The sequence below is a fragment of the Saccoglossus kowalevskii genome, chromosome 1 (genome assembly GCF_978046115.1).
Source record: "Saccoglossus kowalevskii chromosome 1, keSacKowa6.1, whole genome shotgun sequence".
NCBI classification, from domain to species: domain Eukaryota; kingdom Metazoa; phylum Hemichordata; class Enteropneusta; family Harrimaniidae; genus Saccoglossus; species Saccoglossus kowalevskii.
In genome coordinates, this window is record NC_140641.1 from 15339377 (window position 1) to 15364262 (window position 24886).

The following is a 24886-nucleotide window of genomic DNA, read 5'->3' on the forward strand; positions in this document are numbered from 1 at the left end:
ATCGTTATTCCAACGATTGTTTGGCTTTATTTTATCCGTTGTTTGCAACATAATCTTTATTATGATTAACAGTTCGATCGTGTATTTTTCTTACTTCTTCTTCCTAACATTATCGCTTGAATGTTTGTTGGCATGTAGCACATAGTATAAACATCTTTTGCAAAGAGATTTCTCATTACAACACTACTAAAGGGTGTATGTGTAAGATCCTGTAATACGATAACATAAAGAGAACGTTCTCGTGTTGCTTTTACTTTGTCTCGGTCTGCACTGATTCAGGCGTATGTCGTTCGCTCTGACCGTGTATTTGTAATCTGGAAGCTCTGGAATAACTTCTAGTAGAGTGTAGTGTTAATTATAATAACTGTAGTACGTGACATCGCAATTTTCTGTTTATTTCCAAGTTTTTTCGTCACACTGTTTTGGTCATATTAAACAACCACTTTTCATCATATCTGTAATTCATGTGGTAGGCATAGAATCACTCATTTAAAAACAAATGACCTTCGTATTTAACCTGCAAATAGTGTCATGCGATTAAAGGCTGCGGACATTATCTTAAAAAAATGTTGACCAGAGATGATAGTATGAGTGATGAATATGTATCTACAACCCTATTAACTGCTGAATATGTTCAAATCATATTTAAGCACAGGTCACTCCAATTGTTGCAAAACATTCACAAACAAATCGTGAAATACAATTAAAGTGGGGAGTCGTCACCTGCGCATCTACCCATGAGACTTTGCGTTTTCAGCATGTATTGGACTCAATTCCCGCGAGTGTGCAGGTGACGACCCTCCCGCTTTAAAATCAAAATCAATTTCCATGAGCTCAAGTTGTAGCATTACGGAGATATTGATAATCCAAACAAAAAGCAAATTTAAATTAACCTATTAAATTACTTGACCCTGTCAGCGTATAAGCGTGATTTTGTTTTATTGGTGATGTACATTAGTTGACAACGCTCAATTATCTCTAGCTATATACACTGTAAATCTAGGAAGCACTTTCATGGTTTCTATTAAAACACACCGTTTTAATTGAAAACACACTGTTGTAATTAAAAACATGTGTATTATATAATAAAACACTTGTATTTTCTATCAAAAACAGTAGTGTTTTAGTATTTTTAGAAAAGTGTTTTAGGGAGTTATTAAAGCACTTTTTGATGAAAATTAAGCACATTATAAACACACAAAAATACACTTTTCCGAAATAAAACAACTAGGTGTTTTACGGTGACATAAATGTGTAATTAAAGTGTTTATTGATAGAACATTTAAGGACTAATGCATCCACATTTATACAAAATTGAGTGAAAAGTCTCTGGACTCGTGAGTAAACTTTATGGTATATATGCCAACTAGACAATCACCGAAAGTGACGTAATGATGCGATGGGTCATGACATTACCTCCAGAAAATAATTTTATGTTACGCGCCAACCTATATGGTCTTACCAAGTACAACTAAAAATCGAGACACGTGGTGAACAAAGTACCTCGTGGCCTAACGGATTTTATAATCCGCATTTGGTGAACGGTAGTTGTAGTTCCAATCACATCTGAGCATTCTCACATGGTATTGTTCTCGAAAAATGCTAAATTTGAACCACTTCAAAAAGCAAAATCACCAACGATGTTTCAACCCAAAACACCAAACTATAAATGTTTTCAAAGTGTTGATGTATAATACACATTTGTGTTCATGAGAGTAAAACACTAAAACACTTTTCTTCCAAATTGTTAAATTGTTTTATCATGGAGCACTTTCTAAAACAAACACACATGTAATGTTTCAAGGTAAAACACCCGACTATGCATATTTTATAAGTGTTTATGTATACGACATGTACACAATGTCATCATTTGTAACTAAAACACTTTTCTTACAGATTGTTTTATCATAAAGCACTTCCTAAAACAAACACACATGTAATGTTTCAAGGTAAAACACCCGACTATGCATGTTTTATAAGTGTTTACATATATGACATGTACAAAATATCATAAGAGTAACTAAAGCACTTTTCTTTGAAACAAACAAACATGCAATGTTTCAACCTAAAACACCCGATTATATACAGGACACTTTTGTATGCCGTCTACGGTGTGAATCTATAATAGACACAATACTTATTATCGACTGTATGCAGCATATTTATTGGGAAAAAATTCTCACACACGTCAAATTTGGCAGCAAGTCATACTGTGCATGTAGCGATAAATTCACCGATTTTAGTATTTTGCGAGTGTGCATACCATGTACCTGCCACAAGTTTAATAACCGATGGAATTAAACATGCACGGTGTTGTTATCAATGTTCGAGTTAGTAAGCTGGACGACGGTGCGCCAGACAGGCAATCATTCCCTGTAATATAATCATTAGATTCAATTTCTTAACAGCTCTTATTCTATTGGCGGAGCCTCGGTGATGAATTCCATTATGGTGATTACCACGCACCTGTGCAAATTGTCGCTTAATTTAAACGAGCTCCTTTAAGCCTCTAATAATACATAACCATTCAATTGTTACTTAGTAATTTAATTACTACAATAAATACAACATGAAAACAAATATTGAACGATAAATAAGTTTGCTACTTCTTTGCAAATATTTTGAGATACCTTTCCTAAACGACGGCTGACATTACTGTATGTTGCGTGTTCAAGTAACTGGTAACTTGTGTCGTGCGCACGCTCATTCATGATTGAATTATACTAACGGGAGTGTGTGGACAGGTGTCATATTCGTTGAAGAAGCAATAAAAACTTGAACCGAATGAAGTCTTTTTTTGAATTTCTGAGGAAAGAAGGGAACCGGAAGCTATTCTAAACAAATCTGAAGGTACGATAATATTGTTACTCCGTTACAAATCGTGTGGAAATTGTAATTGATAAAGCCAGCGTCGGCAGTTGTGTACTACATTGATATTTGAAGCGGCCTCCATTAATTTCTTCATGTGCGGGATAACTGATTAAATAAAGTTCATGAATTTACAGGACCAGAGAATTCCATACTCCATCACGTCCATGCCAACACCCCCAGATCAAGATCTGAGTTACCAAATGAAATCATAGAAATGTTGCAGAATTTAACAGGAAATTCCAGTTCAATTTGTTTGTAGTCATATTCCCGTCTTCTCATTACATGCGCGTTAGTTTATAACAACAATAATATTTTCATCTTATATCGCATTGTTTGAAACAATAATGATAATTATTTGAACATTACTCACTGCATTTTGATAATATTATACTTTTGAGAATTTAAGAGAAGCGATCGGAGCGAACAAGATGAAACTGCTAATGTTGGGAATTAATTTTGTCCTGTTAATATGGGTTACTGCTGAAAGGGTTCAAAGATGTTATTGTTCGTTTCAGTTAATCTGTTTTGAAATGTCAATTTTCGCAAATATTGGGTATTATATCTACGAAAGGTTTGAATTTCAGTACTAGTAAACACACTTACTCACGCGTTTGATAATAACTTTACAAGAAATGTACATGTTTGTTTTTCTTAAATGTTACACTCGAACTTACCTTATTAATGTTTATATTTATGAATACATTCTTACTTGATTATGTGATTTGTTTATCGTTTGTTATGACTGTACAATAGTGCAAAGTGCCTCATCATGCAACGCATCATTTGATATATTTTGTTTTCAAAAATGATAATGTTATCAATATAAACACATTTTGTTTATCTGTTACGAGCACTTGTCAATATTGTGTTTTACTGTTCAAAGTGTTGCGATGATAAACACTTTTTCAATACATATTTCTGGTAGAAACTCTTTTCAATGTGTGACCAGTGACACTTTACAAAATGTGTGTCTAGTAGAAACACTTTAAAAAGTTTGTGATAATAAATACGTTTTATACATGTTGCTGGTGAAAAAACTTTAGAAATGTGTGACCACTGAAAACACTTTTAAAAGTGTTGTGATAATAAGCACTTTATATACATGTTTCTGGTGGAAACACTTTTAAAAACGTGTTTCTAATGTGTTATGGGCAAAAACATCCCTGAAATGTTCCACCAAAAGTGTTTTCATAATATACACTTCTCGCAATTATGCAGATTATAAACACTTTAAGTGTTTTTAAAGTGGTGACAAGCTTATAAACACTTTAAATGTTTTATCACAAAACAGTAAAAATGTTTTATTTCAAAACAGTAGTGTTGTAAAATAACTCATATGCGATTTTAAGAAAAACACTTTGTGTTTAATTATAAATCGCTTAAAGGGGAGCAGAGGTGTGGCTTTTGACACTCTGTACATGAAATTTGAGATCTATGAATGAATTCTGTCGATAAAAACAACTTGTATGTGCTGCGAAATGCCCTAAATATCGGGTATAAAACGGGCATTTCGCCTCTAGAGGGCCAGTCAAATGACGTCATCAGTGAACACTGATAATTGAACCCATTCATGCTAGTACGCCAATCCCATAGAAATGCTACTATGAAAGAACTTGTTAACTGACTACTTAAAAGTTGAAATATGGCGAAATGTTGTGGCATGAATGCCATAACGATTCATGTTAAGTTTCTCGAAATTCCAAATAAAAAATCACGTTGTTGGTTGCGAGAAAACGGCAGAAGAACTAACCTGAAAATGAAGACACGTACAGCGCTCTAGCTATAGTAAACAGTGAGTAAATAAATATTGTTTGAGTTAAAAAATAAATTAGAAATACGCTAATATCATTACAGTAATCATTTCACCCAACTTCCCACTTTTAATCGACCGCTTATCGCTTAATTTCCTACCGCACTGTATTTTCCGACCGGAAAACGACCGCATTTTTATCGTAATTTTTCTCTCACCGACCCATTGAAAACACCGACCGGTCGCCCAAACACTGGTCATTGGCATAGTAGTGATCGAAATAGTGGTTGTGAGTGATACAGTTTGGGGATACAACGGGTACTAACTATTATTAAATTCCGAACTACTCTTCAAATCTATACCACGTTGTATCATTCGCGGAGGAAACTTCACCTGTGTCCAATATTAAATAACTGACTTTGCGTAATTATTATGAAACCAATATATTACAATGTTGAAATTTGTAGAGCCAGTACAACATTGTAAACAAATTTGCGTAATTAGAAAAGCAGCGCACTAAGTAAACGACCTCAAAATATACAAGTTTCCGTACAGCACCGTCAGAACTATACCCCAGACCATTCGTCCCGGTGTTATCGCTATCGCCACACGAGACTCCAGCTTGTCTCCTATACAATTTTCCTTCCGCCCACTTAATTTTAATATTCATATGACCTTTGCACTGACATCGATAGCCAATCGCATTCGACCGCGGACGTCACTCTAAATAAACAACTGAATAAATTAATATACCATATTTGGAAGATAGCGTGTAAATTCAACGTTGTTGGTGTGTTCCTTCGGTTGCGAAGTCGCACGAAACGAGTTCATGTCCCGTTATCTTTCGCAAGTAAAACAGGTCGATATGTATTAAACATGGCATTTGTTTTCTTGTTTTAACCCCCTTATTACGCAAGCTTCCGTCGAAGTGGTGTTTTTTTTGACGATTTGTGGCATGTTGCAAAACGAACGAAACATTGCGGCATTCTTAGCGGTGGATAAGGGATCGACTATGTCGTCACATTTATGTCTCGTTTGAAAGAGAATAAACAACCGCTCAGAAAAATATGTTGCTAATATTTAAGTGCGGTGCCTTGAAATCGCCTGCCCGACGTCCAAATTTCAAAAGGATGTTCGATTTGCAATGACGACCGTTCATATGTACTAGGCGACGTTACTAATTACTACTAGGGTCGGTGTTTGCATTAAGAATTATAGAACAAAAGATCAGCAAAGCGGTGCTTTTGTCGGCGATTTTGTCAAAGGGAATATTGATAAAATGATGCAAAACAGAATCGCGAGTTGGGTGAAAAATTGCGCCCGCGGCATTCTCAGCGATGGCGACACCCGAGAAACACCGTGTCACGGTGCATTCGTGCATCAGTACACCGAAGAAATACATACATATTGTTGCGGACGACTATTGTAGACTGTTTTCGTGTAGTCTTCGAGTTTGTGGACAGTTAAAGTCGTGTGTGAATTTATTCAAGCCAGGAAAAGCAGGAGGGATAACTTATGGAAATCGTCTTTCCAATTTGATCCAGTGCGACGTTGTGAAAGGAGCGACTCTGTCGTCTCATCTATGTCTAGTTTGTAAGAGAAAGATTGATAGCGCAGAAAAATCCGCCAATAATGTAAAACAGTGGCGTGAAATTGTCAGTCATTCTAATATCTCCCAACCTGTGAACGAAAGGGTTAAGCGTGCTGCCTTGAAATCGCCTGCCCGACCACGTTCAAGTTCAAAACGACGTTCCATAACTTTCTCACATTCAATTTGCAATGATGACCGCAGTTCAAATGTACTTAGCGACGTGACGGACATTAACAACCATGATGTTGAAAAGGAGTTTGATGAAAATATGCCATTTCCAATTGACGATTTATGGATGGCGAGCACCGACACTCCGATCCGATGAACTAATCAAAACTAAAATGGCGCGTGTCACGTGACTTTGTTTACTAAAGATAGCGTGGGCGTTTGATTGACACTCAACTCATTAGTATTCCACCAATCACAGCTACATCTACTTTCTGGATGTGCGCAGTCAAATTGTATAGGAGACAAGCTGGAGTCTCGTGTGGCGATAGCGATAACACCGGGACGAATGGTCTGGGGTATCAGAACTAATAACAATTTTACAAGATCGACGCGCAGAGCATGAAAGAAAATGATTGCTAAGGCAACGCATCTGTTCAGTGCGTGACTTGGGGGTCAAACTTCGGTCAACACACACTTGAAGTCAGCATCGCCGCGCAGTAAGTTACGCAATGAAAGTACTTAAAATTCAATTGCATCCTAAAATGATGTCGTTGATCACTCAGTCTTTTGCAAAATATTATAACTAGTTTCCAAGGTTTTGGTGCAGCCAGATTTATTTAACTTTGTGGAAATATAATCTTTTTAATTTCTCAGTCCTTTCTGGGCGACCTGCGGCTGTTTGTTTCCTACTCGCTCCTAAGCTAGCGATTGGTGAGAATGGTTATTAATATATTACCCAATACACTTGTAAATCGGACAGTCATACCGCAATTGTGTTGAAACATTTTGGGGGCAGTAAGTAACGTCAGAATATTGTTTAAAATAAAATATTCCATCCCAATTAAATCTAGGTCAAAGGGTCAAAGTGCGTGCATATAATTATAGATAGTTAAAAACTAAAATATATTTGAATGTTTGACGGCTATTCAACGTTTGTGAAAACAAGAATAAAAAAGGTAGTGTATACAATAGCGATATGACTGAGATATCATGGCATTTGTTTACAATATTGTACCGACTCTAGTATTTGACACAGATGAAGTTGTTCGCGAACGATACAGAGTGGTATAGATTTGAAGAGCCGTTCAGAATTTATAATAGTTAACACTTGTTGTATATCCCCAAACATTTTGACTACTCCTGTGCCGGTGACCAGTGTTTGGGCGAGCGGTCGGTGTTTTCAATATACGAGCGAGAGAAAAAAAACGGTAAAAATGTGGTCGTTTTCCGGTCGGAAAATACAGTGCGGTCGGAAATTAAGCGATCGTTTAAAATCTGGGAAGTTGGGCAAAATGAGTACTGTGGTTCAAGTGATATTAGCATATTTCTCATTTAGTTTTAACTCGTACAATATTTATTCACTCACTGTTTACTATAGCCAGAACGCTGTACTGTCTTCACTTTCAGGTTAGTTCTTCCGCCGATTTCTCGCAACCAACAACGTGATTTTTTATTTGGGATTTCGAGAAACTTAACATGAATCGTTATGGCATTCATGCGCACAACATTTCGCCATGTTTCAACTTTTAAGTAGTCAGTTAACAAGGTCTTTCATAGTAGCATTTCTATGGGATTGGCGTACTAGCATGAATGGTTCAATTATCAGTGTTCACTGATGACGTCATTTGACTGGCCCTCTAGAGGCGAAATGACACCAGGAAAAGCGGAAGTTTGTCGTCTGCTTCACAGCCCGTTTTATACCCGATATTTAGGGCATTTCGCAGCACATACAAGTTATTTTTATCGACAGAATCCATTCATAGATCTCAGATTTCATGTACAGAGTGTCAAAAGCCACACCTCTGCTCCCCTTTAAAAGTGATTTTAAAGTGGGGAAAAAATGTGTCATATTTTAAAACACAGATTTACAGTGTAGTTGTTGGGTTCTTGAGTATACTGAATTAGAAGTTCAAATTGACTTTGGGGGTAATTTTGAGAAATTTTAACACTGGATATGTTATTTTATTATTTTAAGCTTCGTATCTACATGTTGTTCTCCTTAATGTTGATGGTGAAAGATATCATAACAGATAACAGAGTGATTTACCCAAGTCTGGTGGCGATTTCTCACGATTTGGGAAATTGTAGAGAGTTGAATTGACTAAACAATTCGCAATAATGTTCCTATGAAACGGTGTATATAGTGATGGCTTCGCGACTAACTATATTTCTTAATCGCAATAAAGTAATCTCACGTAATCGGTTTTCATGAACGGCGATTTTGTTATGCAAATGAACCAGAACGCTCTACTATGTCTTGAATACGTGCACACAAATTACGATCACTACATTAGAAGATGTGAAATGGATACATGAAATAAACAGGATATCGAACTCGTGTAGTGAATTACTTCACTCGTTTAATGAATCTAATGCTTTAGGGCCCGTCCTGATTCTTGTCATGTCATTTGCGACTTGGAAGTTTACATAAGGCGCAGCCTTGGATTGCATTGTCGTGTTTTGTTTTTGAATCACGTTCGGTTTCCACAGTTTAACATTTCATTATCTCGTTTATAAGACCTTTTGGGCCTTTTAAAATGGTAAGTCTTTTTTTTAATCAAAACTAGGGATTGGCTTTTTGATGAAATTCGTATACGTATTCTATAGAAATCCGCTGGAAATAACATTCACCGAAATTAATAGGCAAAACATTGGGCTGGAAAACATTCATTGTTTTTGTGCAATTATTTCTCTTATCAGTTAAGCTCACTTGCTTCAGTTCAGCTCAATTAAAAAAATGTTTTGTGTTGACCATTACCAAAAAAATGAAAAAAAATCGCGCGTAAACACTGTCGTTAAGAGCAAGAACACAAATATTAACATAAAATCTTATTGAATTTCTCCAAAATATGAGTACTATTGTCAATGAGTACAGCACGGTGTATTGCCAGCGTCACAAAAGACTAATGCTGTGGAGAGGCACCCAGTGTGACATTCTGGAGACGTCTCAAAAAGCAGTGTATACACGACTTAGTTCTAAAAATATGCCGATAGCGAGGTGTGTACCATGGTAGATGGCACGCGGTGAACACTGAATATTCCATTATTGACGTGTCAAAAATGTCTAGTGGTTATTTTGTATGTATGAGGTAATGTAGAGATATTGTCCTTTTTTGACAGTATGATTTTCCACTTATGTATTCATGCCATGCAATCAACCATGCAGGAATTCTTGCACACGGCACGGCCTTATATTGTTAACGTTACACATAAAATATGTTTCGTGGCAAAAACACGAGTATACTCTTGTAAACCCGAAACATTCATCTATAACGTATTGAAAGGGATTGCAATGTGCCTTCAGTCATGGTGCCGGCATTTGGATAAGTAGGTTCAACATATATTCATTAAAATGCTAATGAAATGCAAAAGTGTCCTCAATATGATATACAATACAATAGTTGTAGTTTGATAAATTCTAAAACTAATGAGCAATAAAAATCGTGTACGGAACACGCTGTTACAAAAAAATGCTAATTCGATAGAACAACAAAAAACGTAATGCCTTTGTTAAGGAAATACATGTTATATTAACCAGTTTGAATTTAAGCATGCGGTAGAACGTAAAAAAAAGCTAATTCGATATCACAAACTCGAACATATTGCCTTCGTTATAAGAAATACATATATTAACCAGTTGGCATTTAGTATGTGGTAGAATGTAAAAAAAAAAACACGCTATAGGAACAATCATGTATGTATTTTGAAATGTTTGACCCGAGTGAACAATTTGATACAGTTGTCAGTGATATCAATTGCTCTCTGAATAACCCTACACGTATCCAGGTCACCGGATCATTATTGGAATGAACTGCATGCACTGTCACGGAAAATAAGGTCTAAATTGAATATGAAGCAAGGCTCGCCCAGTTATTTAATTGATTGCAATATAGAATACGTTACTAAGCAAAATGTATGTATTTGTTGTTAAGTATCGTACTTAAAAGCACATTTTAACAAATTTCGGCCACCATACCACTGATGGTTTAAACACGATATTGCTGAATTAATAAGATGTATGTATTTCCTTTGGTTGTAGCATTGGAGTTCGGTTAGTATAATTCCAATGGAGGGGATAGGCGGAAGCACCGCGTGGCAAAGCAATGTAATGATGATCGATTTCCGCATACTCGTGCAATAGCGTAAACCTGCTGCCCGTTATTGTTTGATATTGAAATGAACTGCATACACTGTCTATAATATATTCATACCTCAAATTGTCGAAGAAATTGAAAAATAGAAGGAAATCGACGGTGAGGTTAGCGCGTCGGAACTCGACGACGCTCACAAAAGCGGCATATGAAAACAAGCTCTTAGGTTATTTAGAAGAAGAATATGAACAGGATTTCTGAATCTGAACGAATCACAATGGGTTTGTCAAACGTGGTCAGACATTGGATATCACTGATTTACGCGAAATGTTGTTCGTGTGTTCGTACATTATCCGTAAGCACTGCCCAGATAAATGGGAAAAAGCAGGTGGTACTATTCGACTGATGGGAACGCACCGTTTTAGCGCACATCATTATAATATGTAAGGCAACTTGAAGTACAGTATTATGATGGGTCCATGCACGCATGCAATTGGATCTTTAACATTCTGGCTAACAATCTCAAACCACGCCAATATATCAGTGTGCTCATGATTTTACATTTAATTTCGTGAACAACTTTATGCGTTTATAGTTATGTTTATTCGAATATTTTTGGTAGTGTCATATATTACTTAAAAAAGGGTTTGTGTTTTACACCGCTATATAAATGAGGCACCATTCCAATCTAAACTTGTACGCTCACTTAGTCGAGTTCCTATAATAGTTGCAATATCTCACGGATATATACCATCGTTTTAATACACAATTCGATTTCACAGCACAAAATGCGTCCCGAAACATTTAATATTTTAATCTCTCCAAAGATACACATACTGTCAGTAAACGGGCTTTCTGGAACGACGATCCATCATGCAAATTAGAAAAAAAAACGCTTCCTGAAGTCTTGAATACGTGCACACAAATTACGATTCCGATTTAATATAATATTTAGCGAGGAACAAATACAAAATGAATTTGATATATAATTTGCCGAGTGTGTTGTATATTTCTTGTTTCTCGCTCTTTACAAATTACAAAAATACTAAGAAAAATAATTTTCGATGCATTTCACATTGTATATGTACTCAATAACGATTGAAACAACCTTTCCCATAAGACCATAATAACTAGTATGGATACGATAGAGTATAACCTGCCCTCAGCTATATTTTGTGTTTGTTTATATTTTTAAATTGTAGACTTCAACATATACGGTGACGGAACAGTTAGGTTATGGAAGTATGAGTATGATCAGGTATCATATATTGTGATTTATATTCATTTTATTATTTTTTTACATTTACATTTTGAGCGAGCTTAACACGAAATTATAAAAGACCCGTCGCCATTGTTTTTATTAGGACAATAATTGAGAGAATCAAATCGGCGTCACATCCAACGAGGAACTGAGATATAAAGTGGCGTACAAATCTATTTACTTAGCCTTATAGCTAATAACCATTAACATCGTAAGTGTATTTGAGCTCATCGCGTCGGATCATACTCACTCGCAGATGACGTGTGATTCAAGCATAAAAAGGCGAGTTGAATACCAATGAGAAATGAGCTAGCCGATGAGAAACATTATATTCCAAAAGCAATTACCATAATTGCGAAAAGATTGAAAATAATCCAATTCGGTGACCGTATTAGACGCACTAGCATGGCACCTTTTTATTTCATTTGAAATTATTGAAGTGTTTTCCCCTCGGCAAAAAAGCAAAACACAAATCCCATCAACTCATGCTAGCGCAAAAAAAAATGCCTTGGACAATATTTCATATCAACACCCCGTTCATACGATGCTCAAATAAGAGCAAACTCTACTACTTCATGTAAAAATATATGTCACCTTATTAAACAAAATCTGGTTACTAAATGAAAAGTGTTGAGTTATATTATATGGGCAATCGTGGCAACGTGTAAGCGAGAATATACTGAAATAGTCGGGGTATCTTGTTTATATAATTCGATACGTTATTAGTGTAGCCATATAGGCGATGTTACTGGCACGTCGATAACGCAATATGATGCAACCCCATGACATAATGATTGATCTATTAAGTAAAGACTGCAAGACGCTCATAGCCCATCATATGTATTGACTGAGACGCCATCAATATCAATCGATTCGAATGTTAACTATCAGTGTAGGTCGCAATGAGTAAGAATATAATTTAGTACAGTCCAAGACAGGCAGCCAGTCAGTCAATAATGCACAAGTGATTTGAATTCCGTAGCGGCCTTGAGATATCGAGATGCCATTCCTTAATTACGTGAATCAGGGGCGCAACATGCAATTTAACATAAGAAATAAAAAGAAATGAGATTAAGATATCTTATGCGTTCAAAGTCGTTAGATGTGCCTGTCTCCGAGTTATGATATGGAATTGATGTTTTACTGACTATTATGGGTTCGTGGTTGGTCGCGTGGTTATCGCAGTTGATAAAATGGATTTAGACGCAGAAACCTGGTCTCTATGAAGTATATTTATTTAAAAAACAATCAAGTTTAAGAAACACATATAGAAATCTGCAATTTTATCATGGAGATATAATCGAGTCATTCTTTGTATGCATCAATGCTTGTAATATATTGGGAGTTACCAAATATGATATAATATAACTTTAAGGCTGTAATAGTCCATGAAACGAAACACCTATACGTCATGTAAATTTCTGTGTAACATGCATATGCCGTATCCATACATTTTGTGGCAGATGAGTGAGTTTCAATATAAATGGTAAAATTAACATACGTGTGTTATTGTCTAGAAACCAAGTTTTGTAATTGGAAAATCGTAAAATGTCCATAGATGTCTATACCTGCAGCTATTATCTTAAACGTCATTTTAATTGGGCATTTTTGTAATTTCAAGGTTGACACTTAATAAAGATTTGTTTTCTCAACTATTCAGTAAATACTGCTCGAGATACTGTTTTAATTAATGCATGCCCCACTCTCTCTCTCTCTCTCTCTCTCTCTCTCTCTCTCTCTCTCTCTCTCTCTCTCTCTCTCTCTCTCTCTCTCTCTCTCTCAGATTGGAGTTTGATAACTCCAAACTTTCGAACAAAGTATATCTTTCAATCACACCAATCTATGCATCAGAGAAACGGACACGTATCTGTGGCGTTTTCTGCTTCAATCGTCCGCATATATTGTATACAGTATCGCCGTTAGCCTCGGCGACATCGTTATCCAACAAGGTGGTGGTCGTTACATTACTTCCGTTGCTCGGCTTATTTATAACAGACGATGACGGGTTGGTTTCCTTCTCGTCCGTTATTGGAACAGAACTGGCCATCAGTTCCCTGTCCATCATCTCGCTATTCTCAAGAAAAAGCTGTGAGGGAATATGAGAAAGAGTTGCCCCTGAAGTCCGCCACTCGTCCGTGTAGGCGGCGCTTTGCCTGTTCATCATGATTGAGTCCTTCCTCGGTTTGGGAAGTAGACAAGGGCACTTGTATCCACATATCAAATAAACAAGATCTCGGCGAATACTTCGATGCATATATCCGTAAATGCAAGGATGGGCACAGCATTGATAAAAAAGTAAAATCAATGTTATGGTGTGAACAAGCGTTGGCCGGTCTCCAAGCCATTTCTGGCTTGCTTCGAGGAGATTGACCACAGTATAAGGCCCGATACTCGTTGCAAATGATCCCATTACAATAAAGACCACCTTTGCTGCTTTCATGTCTCTCTTATACCGTCTTTTGCTCCGTCGTTTAAAAAAGGGTTTTTGTGGATTTGTTTTAATCTCTTGATTTTTCCTGGGTACATCTAAATCTGGCAATGGATGGATGGAGTTTTGTCTGTACGCAGCGCGAAATATTTTCCAATATCCTCGAAACATGATTAGTAGAGGAATGAAGAAAGTCGTTAAGCTAATGAAAATTGTAAAAGAAAACGACGATATGGTATGTTTAAACCAAAGTACAGTACACAGACCTCTGGCAGGATGCCAACCGAACTCACCCCATCCATAAAACGGTGGCGTACTCTGCAGGATCGCCAATATCCAAGTCCCAATCATCAGATTCGTACTCGTTGTAGGTGTCATTCTACTGTGATATGACAATGGGTGTAATATAGCTAGATATCTGTCTATGGCAACAATCACTATGGTATATACCGCAGCGAAAGCGAAGACATGCGTCAGACAGGCGTACAGTTTACACCACAACTCCGAGTAGATCCACCTAGAATGGAGTGATGACACAATGGCAAAAGGCTCGACGACTACCGACTGTAACAAATCAGCGACGAGTAAATTGCAGACGAATTTGTTCGCGATGTTCATCAGTTTGGGATTCCGATATAACACAAGCAACACAAATACATTTCCAAAAAACGCCAAGAAAATTTGAACGACCAGCAGCGTTACTCTTAATGCAATCTCTATTCTACCCTGGCACGCGTTGTTGTCGTCGGAACAGTGCATTGAGTTCCATGATTTGACGGCGATAGTAGTGTAGTTCATTATCGTCGTTATGTTTTCTACAAGTATATTTAGTTCCGTCGTTGACTCCATCTCGATTAAATCAATGTTCTTGTCGGCGAGTTTCCCCTGCTGTTCAAAGCGCTACCGTAAACAGCTGTGAGTTTTAAAGGTATCATGTCCCTTATCACGGCAGACCTACTTCAGTTGGCAGATTCCTGCGGAGTCGCGGCAAATGCGTTCAGTTCTTGATATCAACGTGCGTGGTTAGAATCTGAGACCTAGCGTCGTTGGCAGGCAGTACAGTAAATATTGATACGCCAAGCTGTACATCAAAACGTCTGAATTCATAAGCAGTGTAGAATGACGTCAGGGAGAAAGAAACCACTCACCAAAAGATGATGATCTCTCCCGCGAGAACTGATTATCGTAAAGGCGCCGCCGCACCTTTTCGTGACACGCACGGCGGGTAAACCGGGGATAATAATATTTTACATCGAAATACAAAAAACGTCATTAGCAGTCCCTATTTTCTTATCATGGTGTCGCATCTCTGAATCGGATTCTAGCCAGTATCGTTCCAATTGTTCGAGAAATTCCGGAGCAGTCACGTGATAAACAAGTATTAAGTATACGAGGAGGACGATGCAGTGCAAATGTCGTGTGCAATTGTTAAAATATACACTAATTTATGCATGGTACGCAGTAATACTAGCAATGTGGGGGATAATTTCACAGTATATCGTATATAAAGGAACACATTACTCTATAAAATTGGCAGATGTTCACCCAATAGAGACATGCTACGGTCGAGAGCTTAGTAACCATAGAAACCCATCATTATAGATGCAGGAGATATGCGAGGAAACCGGCTCGTAGATTAGGTCGGGTATATCTGTTTGAAACTGAACTGAGAATGAACGTTGCTGGCGCTAAACGTATAGTGTATAACATACATTCTGAAAATGACCGTCGTCTCATAACCTCGGATAAGTTAAATCAGGCTCTTTCGATTTGAATTCATAGCAACAAGCTTCGAGGTTCGGGAAATGCGGGCAAGTTACAATAAAGTAGGAATTAATTAATGGTGTATTTTTAAATATCGCCGTTACGGTATCAGAATGTCAATCTTGTAAGGACTGTTTCTGTAAGAAGATAACACCAGTAAATGTGTCTGAAAAACATATGCACGTATGTATTACTATGTTTATAACATGTGCCTCTCAATTAAATGGACGTATGGTGGTTATTAACCTGCTGAAATTAAACGTATATTCGAACACGAGGAATCCGAATAAATCTCATACTATGTGAAACATACCTTCGTTCGTTCGTTCGTTCGTTGCACTTAGCTTAAGATGAATGATGGGAAAATGACGCACACGAAATATGCTCGAATAAAGTACGACTGAAATTGCTCCGTTCAATATGTACAATGCAGTGTTTATTTGTATCATAAGTACAAGTATCTTGGGAATAGTCATATATAATCAGTTTCATTGAGGCATATAATGATGCTATGTATTCTTAGCGGCGAAAACCAAACACCCATAAGAACCCATAACGTTTCTAATACAAGTTGAATTTGAGGTGAATCGAGTTTACTTCGATGACGGACAAGTTCACGCGGAGGTCGCCGAGGAGGATAAAATCAAGATAATTCTACGATTTCTGTTTTAAAACAGCATTTGTAGTGCAGTATTCTTAATAAAAACACAAACGAGTACACCCGCTTAGGGAACATACGTTGTGGAGAACGATGTCTAAAAAAATGATTTTCTTTTATATTCTTATTAAATTTCAGTTGTAATCTTTGCTGGATCTTGTAAGAAAGATTGCATTTGCAACATCATCTCGTATTTGCTTTCTTTATTTCACATTGAGCTGAACAATGTTTTAAAATTTAAATATTTTTTCACATAACTTAAATAAATTGCGAGGATTCTTTGTGTATACATTGGTCTTTATTGTTGCCCTAGGCCTGCAACCCCAACATACTGTTTTACAAACAAGAAATGGTAATCAAACCTCACAAGGTTTTTGTATATTAATATCTCATTTTTAAGTAATGATACAAAAATGCTGTCATGGTTTGTAGTACGTGAATGTCAACCATACCATCAATTTCATGAATTTATTAAATAAAAGCAATGTAAAATAATAGCTTGGAATGTATTGTTTGTGGAATGTATGTTTTTTTTTATGACTTTCAATATTAATTTTCCAGTCGGTTTCTATCCTGGGACGCTGAAAACGGGCAACGAAAACACGATAAGAGAATCTGTTTGCGGGGACATATACATGGAATAAATATTGCCGGGTTCAAGACGAGTTTTGAAATATCTAGTTTATCCATAGTTGAAATATCACCATACCAATTCAAATAAAAACGATATTTCAATTAATTAAGAAACAAAAACTAAAAAAAATTCGCGACCTCTTGTGCGTCCAAAACCTCTTTGCATATTCCACGATAATAATAGTTGTTTAACATTAGTAAGCCAGTTTGATCTAGGTTTCGACTGAAACATTTCTATATCATATATAGCATTAACATTATAAATTACAGGTGCATTTATATTGATATGCGTATTTGACACAACACTTTTAAGAAACATTACTCCCAGCACTGTGCACAATTTGAAGCATTTTGGGAGATGCCTAAACATATTCTGTTAAGTAGACGATAATTAGTTTCGTATCCATGGTGACGCCAAATTTAAGATTCATATTAAAAATTTGTTATAAGATAGTAGACCTAATTTTATCTGAGTAGCATGGGAAAACTGAACAGTTTAAATAATGACCTAACGAATACTACGTAATCAATTACAGTAACTTCAACATCAGAAAGACACGTTAAATCACCACTTTTTGCCTTAACCCCATGCCCCGTTTTTAACATTAAAAATTAAAAGATGTGCATGGAGTTATAATGGAATGGTCCAAGGTGTTAATTACTTCGTCTTTAGAGAACGCGGTATAGTATATCCAAATATGTTACGTCATTGATAACATAGAGAGGGTTGTCATTATAGATATAGTCAGATTCAGTACCTATACGTGTATTAAAATTACCCGAACATCGGGCTACTCTCCTGGCACATAAGGGTAATTGAATTCTTTTTGATTAACATTGTAATGTTTTTCAGCGTTTTCCATCGCAACTAGAAGCTAATCGCCAACTCTATCCGCGTGGCGTTTAGTCAAATGCGATTTATTTTTAATGAAACTACATTTTTATACACCACAATTTTCGAGTCAAGTGCTACCCGGGGAGTAAATTAATGAGACCAAGTCCTGTCTGTACATGCATACGAAAATGATTTGGGTAAACGCGATTTTCAAGTGAATGGACAAAAAAGATGAGCCAAGTTCAAATTTGGTTTCCAGCTATATCTATATCTTCATAACTCTTCAAGAATCAAAATGTAACTGGTAATTGTTTGACTGAATACGATCATGAGACTTAATCACACTCAATCCATTGGGATCATGGCTAAATGTGTATGAATATAAAACGGAATCTCATTCCATAATTACGTCTCATTTGAAATAATGAAATGTTATATATATAATTACGTTTTAAAATGATCTAAATATCGGCATCACAGCTAAAATTAGAATGTATGTCAATTCAAAATTTTGTGTCAGTTAATATCAGTTAACATAAAAATATTATTTTGCATATATTAATTTACTTATTTAATAATAATAATATTTTTATATTTTGTATATATTAACCTATAAGTTCTAACATTTCCTGAATAGGACAGGTATACAAGTTTATGTTATGACCTAAATATGCAAATTAGGGTCGGAACATAGATGTATTTCTTTGCACTTGGCTTGACCATGGCAATACGAGGATCATACCACACAGCACTATAAGTTACCCAGAATTGTCAATGATTTGTAACATTGGATATCGATTTCTCCAAAAAGCATTTAATGGCATACTATTTTGGACATTATTAAATTCCGTCTGTTGTATCTGTTTTTTGAAGGAATGTTTTCCACTATGTGATTATTAGAATGTCTAATTTACTTTAATTTCAGAGAATCTTAAAATGCTGTACATGTTTAAGGAATACATTCACCTCCCGGCAGCTAATTTGCATATGTCTTTGTTTCATCATTCCGCGTTTGGTTTACTGTACACAAAAAACAATACTACTCTAGCAAAACATCAAACTGTACAGCAATTTAGAGAAAAAAATAAAAAGAATATAAATATCAAGGTATTCAGAATGTATTAAGCATATCCAGAAATTTACCAAACTTTCAACAAACAATACAAGTTAGTACAAACTACCCACAGTTGTGCGTGATGACAGTCACTATATATCTAACTTACAGTAACGTTTTACACTATCTCAAATATACCAGTTCCAGCACAGATCATAGCTTTGAAAAAAGCCGTGGCTGACAAATGGTATTATTACATTTATTATAACAGATTGAAGTCTGGTATGTGAATACCGACATCCGGCATTTCTGAACTTAGACCTTGTCCAGGTGTCAAGATTTGGAATTGTAGAAGTGAGTGATAGTGTTTTTCAACTAATGAAAACAGTTTCTGAAGTTTACGTCTTAATAGTCAGTACCTATACCCCAGCAATGGGGTAAAGCAGTGTATGTATTCATCAGAATATTAATTGCACCATGCAACCCTGCTGTTTCATATGTAACAGCCATACTTATAGTGAATGTCAAATTACATCATTAAGTTATTACACAAGAAACATCACGATTAACACACAAATAACTAAAGTACTCAAGAAAATGTTTCTCTAGAAATAAACCGTCAATCAACCTGGAGCGATATGAATTTTTAACAAACCGTATGTCAAATTATGATTTTAAAAAATCCTGCAATGTGTAAGTATACTGACAACGCCACTTCAGAAAAGTTCAACTTGTTCTTCACTAATAATGGCATTGATGCCTGATTTTGGATATTATATAGAATGTGAAACATTTTCAACCACGTTGTTTTTAATATGGTATGCACTAAACAAACGGACATGTATGAAAGAGTATGTTTTGACCATGATCATTTATGCGTTACGTTATATAACATTTACAACCTTGCAATCTATGCCCATAAAATCTGCCAATAGGTCACCTATATGCGCGAATCATGGCTTGTGTGCTAGATATGGCATATTTTGAATGTGAGGGGAAACGAGTCCAGATTTTAAAGTTACGTCAGAATCGGCGATGATGAAAAAAAAGATTACTGTACTTTTTAAGCATCTTAGCAACTCGTAATCAAAATGGACATATCCATTGCTTATGGCAAAGTAAACCGATACTAACATCTGCAGTACAGCGCCACCAATTGTTCTCTGTCAACGGTTTTGACGTAAATCAATATAGCGCCACCAACTACACATGTTCAAAATTGATATATTTATCATCCGGGCTGATAATTTGTGTTCAATAAAATACTGGTTTTCTAGTTTTGCTGAAACTTCAGTCTATCATGTGTTACATTTTCAATATATTAGCGCCTCACTTTATTCAACGTCAGGACTAATAAAAACTAAATAAAACTAATAAGTCTCATTCAATCGAAAACCAAAGTACGATGTCATATTCAACAACAATACGGAATCCGAGTACTATAAATTATTTCACACAATACAACGAAAAAAAAATCATTAAAATCAGTTATCTGTTTATTTATGTGCGTCTCCGCTGAACGAACACTTGGTCCAGGTTTAGTTGTAATACAATAACATAAATTTATCAAATCAATATTATATATTTCAAACTGAAAATCAAATCCCAAATCTCTAAACAAATTCAGCGATACAACGTTGGAACAAAACTACCGATCTCAATCTCAAACACAAGTCTTTGTAAATTCAATAGATGGCGACATAAGACAGATAATAAACAATGGTCAAATAATTGTCAATTGACAGATCAATCATACATCAATAGTGAAAAAGCACACAATATATTAAATGAAAGGTCAACAATAGGTCATTTGTATTAAGTTCGTTCAAAGTTCAGTTGAGTTTTGACACTTTTGTGTCGTCCTTTCGTAAAAAATAAGAAAAACACAACAACTACCATTATGTAATCATGTCCAGGTAACTTTTGTAACCACTTGCGAATTCAGTAAACATGTAATATAGAGTGGTAAGCTCACACGGACCCGCAAACCAAGATTGTGGAAAATCTTCAAAGCACAGTCTTGACATGACGTCAGGAACAATGTCCTTCCTAATCGACCCCAGGCAACAGAAAAGAATGAATACCCACTCGGGTTTCACAGTTTCAAAAAAAAAACGCGCTTTGAATGCCATTCATCTCTCGAGGTTACCGTTGATGAGATATGAAATATTGAGCAGATCGTTAATACAGACCTCGAAATTAATCAAGTGACTAGCAACATGTGAACACTCGAATTGGATGAAAGAGAATGCGTAGTTTCAGTTGGCATTTCATACTGCATACTGAATATAATAGTTACTTTTACTGTTTGTTCTCGATACTTTAATTAGACGTAGGCGTCCCGGTGGACTTGTTACCTTTCTTGTCACTGCGATGAAATACTGGAAAACATGATTTTTTAGTTTTACTCATGATTAGCGGAAGAGAACTTGAAGGACGTCATGTCCGATTTGTCGTGCCTGATTAACCGGAGGAGAAGTTTCTAAGCACAATGCGAGTTGTACAGCCGTCACAGCCTCAGATTAAAGTCATGTTAAGGTCGTCTCTTGTTACTTGTCACTACGGTAGTGACATTTTAATATCTGCTTGAGTAAGTGAAAAACATAACAATTCGGTGTATGTGTGATTTATTTGTACACGGGGAAGGTCGGCAGTAGAATGTTTGAGTTAAATCATACTTCTGGAAATGTTTCATATGATCTTATATTATACATTTACTTTCATAATTATCTTATTATATCGTGACATATATAGATATCACGCATAAACTATCATTCACCAAACCAAAGCCCCATCATAATTATTTTCAACTGAAATACCAAATGTGCCTACATTGTATAGACATTGAATGGCACTACCGACACTGATGTGCAAATTACAAACGTTTATATACACAAAAATCATATTCAATATTCAAGGATACAATTCAGTGCATTATGAACATCTTCCCATTCTGTATGTATTGACCAGCACGACACACGTCGAAATATAATTGCAGTGTATTATTTGACTTAAAATTGCGGTTCCAATTACTGTGCCTTGAGCGAGTTCACTTTGAAAGATTTTAATGTGGACACATTACTCTGAATACCTCTAGCCAGCCATTCAGTCAGCTAATTACACTGCCTGTTCGAAACACTCCCGACCACGTCAATCAATTGTTAGGTTAGGTGCAATGTAATGTACGGCTTGTATTTTATATTATTTTATATATTTATTTTACTTTTGCTATTTCTTTTATTATTATTATTTTTTTTTCTTTTAGGTTTTCTTGTACTTGTGATTCGGTATTTTTTCGCCAAATACATCTGAACCAATGCTTATGTAACGAGATTTCAATGAGACAAATCACAGACCTCGTACAATAGCGCGCCCGGTGACGTCACTGGTCGCTTGCCCTGGAGACGCGTGATGTTTTGTTGACGATCGGGCCAAAATCTTTTACGGTATTGAAGCCGTAGCTGCAAATATTCATCAAAATGTATCAACATAATGTACAATAACTCTTTATTAAAGTAATTGAGCTGAAATAAAATATTTCTTCTTATTTGGAACACATAAAAATTTTTCAGGAAATATTTTTTTGCTTCAATATTCAGCATGGACGCCGTAAGCCGGTGACCTTCATACAATTTAAAAACAGTTTTGAATTCATTGTTGCATGGATTATAACATTTTACAGTGTTCTAATCATTATGATTTACTTTAAGTTTTGCCAAATTGCGGAAAGTGTGCGCTTTTCACACTTTAGCAATTTGGGGCGCGATTGAGCGTAACATTACTGAAGTTAATCTGAAAGTTACTACAAATTAGGTACGAAATTTCAAATTTGTATTCGCAGGTATAGAAAAAGTATAAAAATGTGTTGACAAGTAACAAAATGATATCAATAACGAGTATTACTTTTCTGGTTGGTTTAACGCGGGTTTTTAAGTATTCACTGCATAAGATACTAGATAAAGGTCGCTGTAAAAGTCCCATGCTAATTTGCGCATTTCGTATTATAGTTTAGTAACTGTGCCGTTCGGTTACTTAGTTGCGTCATCATTTTCAAGATTGGAAAAAAACAATGTTGGGGCATCACTTTCGTTTAACATTTTATAGCGTGACCTTAGAGCTGCTCCTTTAAATTATGTTGTTAATAACTTTTCAAGAAGATAAATTGTTTTTGCTCAGCTTGTTATTCAGTGCAGGATTGTTAACTATTTACTGTTCGGTAGATTTAGTTTCATTATTTAACTTGTTTTTATTCTGTTTGTAGATGTTTGCTAGTTTAGCGGAATATCGTTTATCGCGCTGTTGAATTTCAAGTTTACCAATGTCCCACCACACAGATTCCCAAAACGAGCTTTTTCTCGACGCCATTTTAACCAGTACTCATTTATTATATTACAGTACTTTTGATTCTGAAGGAGGCTGAGATTGAGATGCCATACCGGATTCTGAGTATTCGTGTGATTAAAGCGGGAGGGTCCTCACCTGCACACGCGCGGTAATTGAGTCCCAAGCGACGATAACAACACATGCTAAAAACACAAACGTTCATGGGTAGACGCTTGTTTTTAAACAATGACACGCTATGGCTATCTGACGCATGCGTAGGTGACGACTCCCCCGCTTAAATGTTATGAGTAGTTTCACAGGACAGTGACAGACACGTTACAGTGTGGTTGAATTTTCGAGCTCGAATGATGATTTAACCCTTGATATAATAGTTTACGAGATATAAAATGCATCAATCAGAAGAATGAAGAATGCACCGTGCGTCAACAAGCATGAATCGACGGACAATATGTTGCAAAGATGTTGAAGAGTGAGCTGTGGTTCAGAGCGGTTAGCTTTGTCTACATTAGCATTGGGAGTACAGTTAAAATCTCCTCCCAATATAGTGGGATCATTATGCAATCTATCAATGATATGTGTTACATGTTGAAAAAGTCCACTCACCCTGGACCATTGGTGAATGCAAACATATTTATTAACATGAAGCTCTTGAAGCACTAAACTCTTTTCCAAAAAATAAATCTCCTATCGCCAGTTTTGGCCCTTGATTGGAGACATGGTTGCGAATTGCCTAAATACGGCTTTCATAAACGATTTATTCGTAATTGGCGCCCCATTACATTACTTAACACAGACAGAATTGTATTTCACGTAGGCTGGACAAAGTTCTCCCAAACCCAAACAGCATTTATAAATGGTAGGAATATAGACGAATCTGTACGCCTTATTGGCAATACACAAAAGACAATAATCTGCCAGGCGCACTAGTGGCTATAGACTTCCAAAAATCATTTGACAGTTTAGAATGGGATTTTCATGCTCCACGCCCTTAAAACTTTCAATTATGGCCCATCCCTTCAAAACTGGATAAAACCTTTTATTCCAATCCATCTAACTGTGTCAGGAATCAATGCTTTAGTACTGGATATTTTGACATCAACAGGGGTGTGAGACAGGGTGACCCTGTCTCGCCGGCTCTCTTCACCTTGTCTTCAGAGCTGCTTTTAACCCAGTTGCGGCATAATGACTCTATCCGTGGGATCAATGTTTCTGGTTGCGAAATCAAATATTAAAGCGCGGTAGTCGTCGCGCTGCGCATGTGTGACATTTGTGTTGATAAACATTGATTTTCCCACAATCCAATGCGCTCTTCAAATGGAATCACACGCCTAGTATGAGGTTTAACCTGGGCGCGATATGCATTGATTACCGCCGGTGACTCCTTGATACCTTCGAATAACATGAAAATTATCTAATTAAAGCATGGAAACGTCTCAGT

At 36.2% G+C, this 24886-nt stretch overlaps 1 protein-coding gene across 1 annotated transcript; it reads right to left on the bottom strand.

The window, feature by feature from the left end:
* Positions 1 to 13489: 13489 nt before the first annotated feature.
* On the bottom strand, positions 13490 to 15018 carry LOC100376062 (putative G protein-coupled receptor 101). Its single transcript, XM_002734677.4, has one exon. It carries the CDS (start codon positions 15007 to 15009, stop codon positions 13573 to 13575), a length of 1437 nt encoding a protein of 478 aa, XP_002734723.2. The 5' UTR covers positions 15010 to 15018; the 3' UTR covers positions 13490 to 13572.
* Positions 15019 to 24886: the final 9868 nt, after the last annotated feature.

Excerpts from the sequence above, each read along its gene's own strand:
- LOC100376062 (XM_002734677.4), bottom strand. The coding sequence starts at position 15,009 with ATGGAGTCAACGACGGAACTAAATATACTTGTAGAAAACATAACGACG.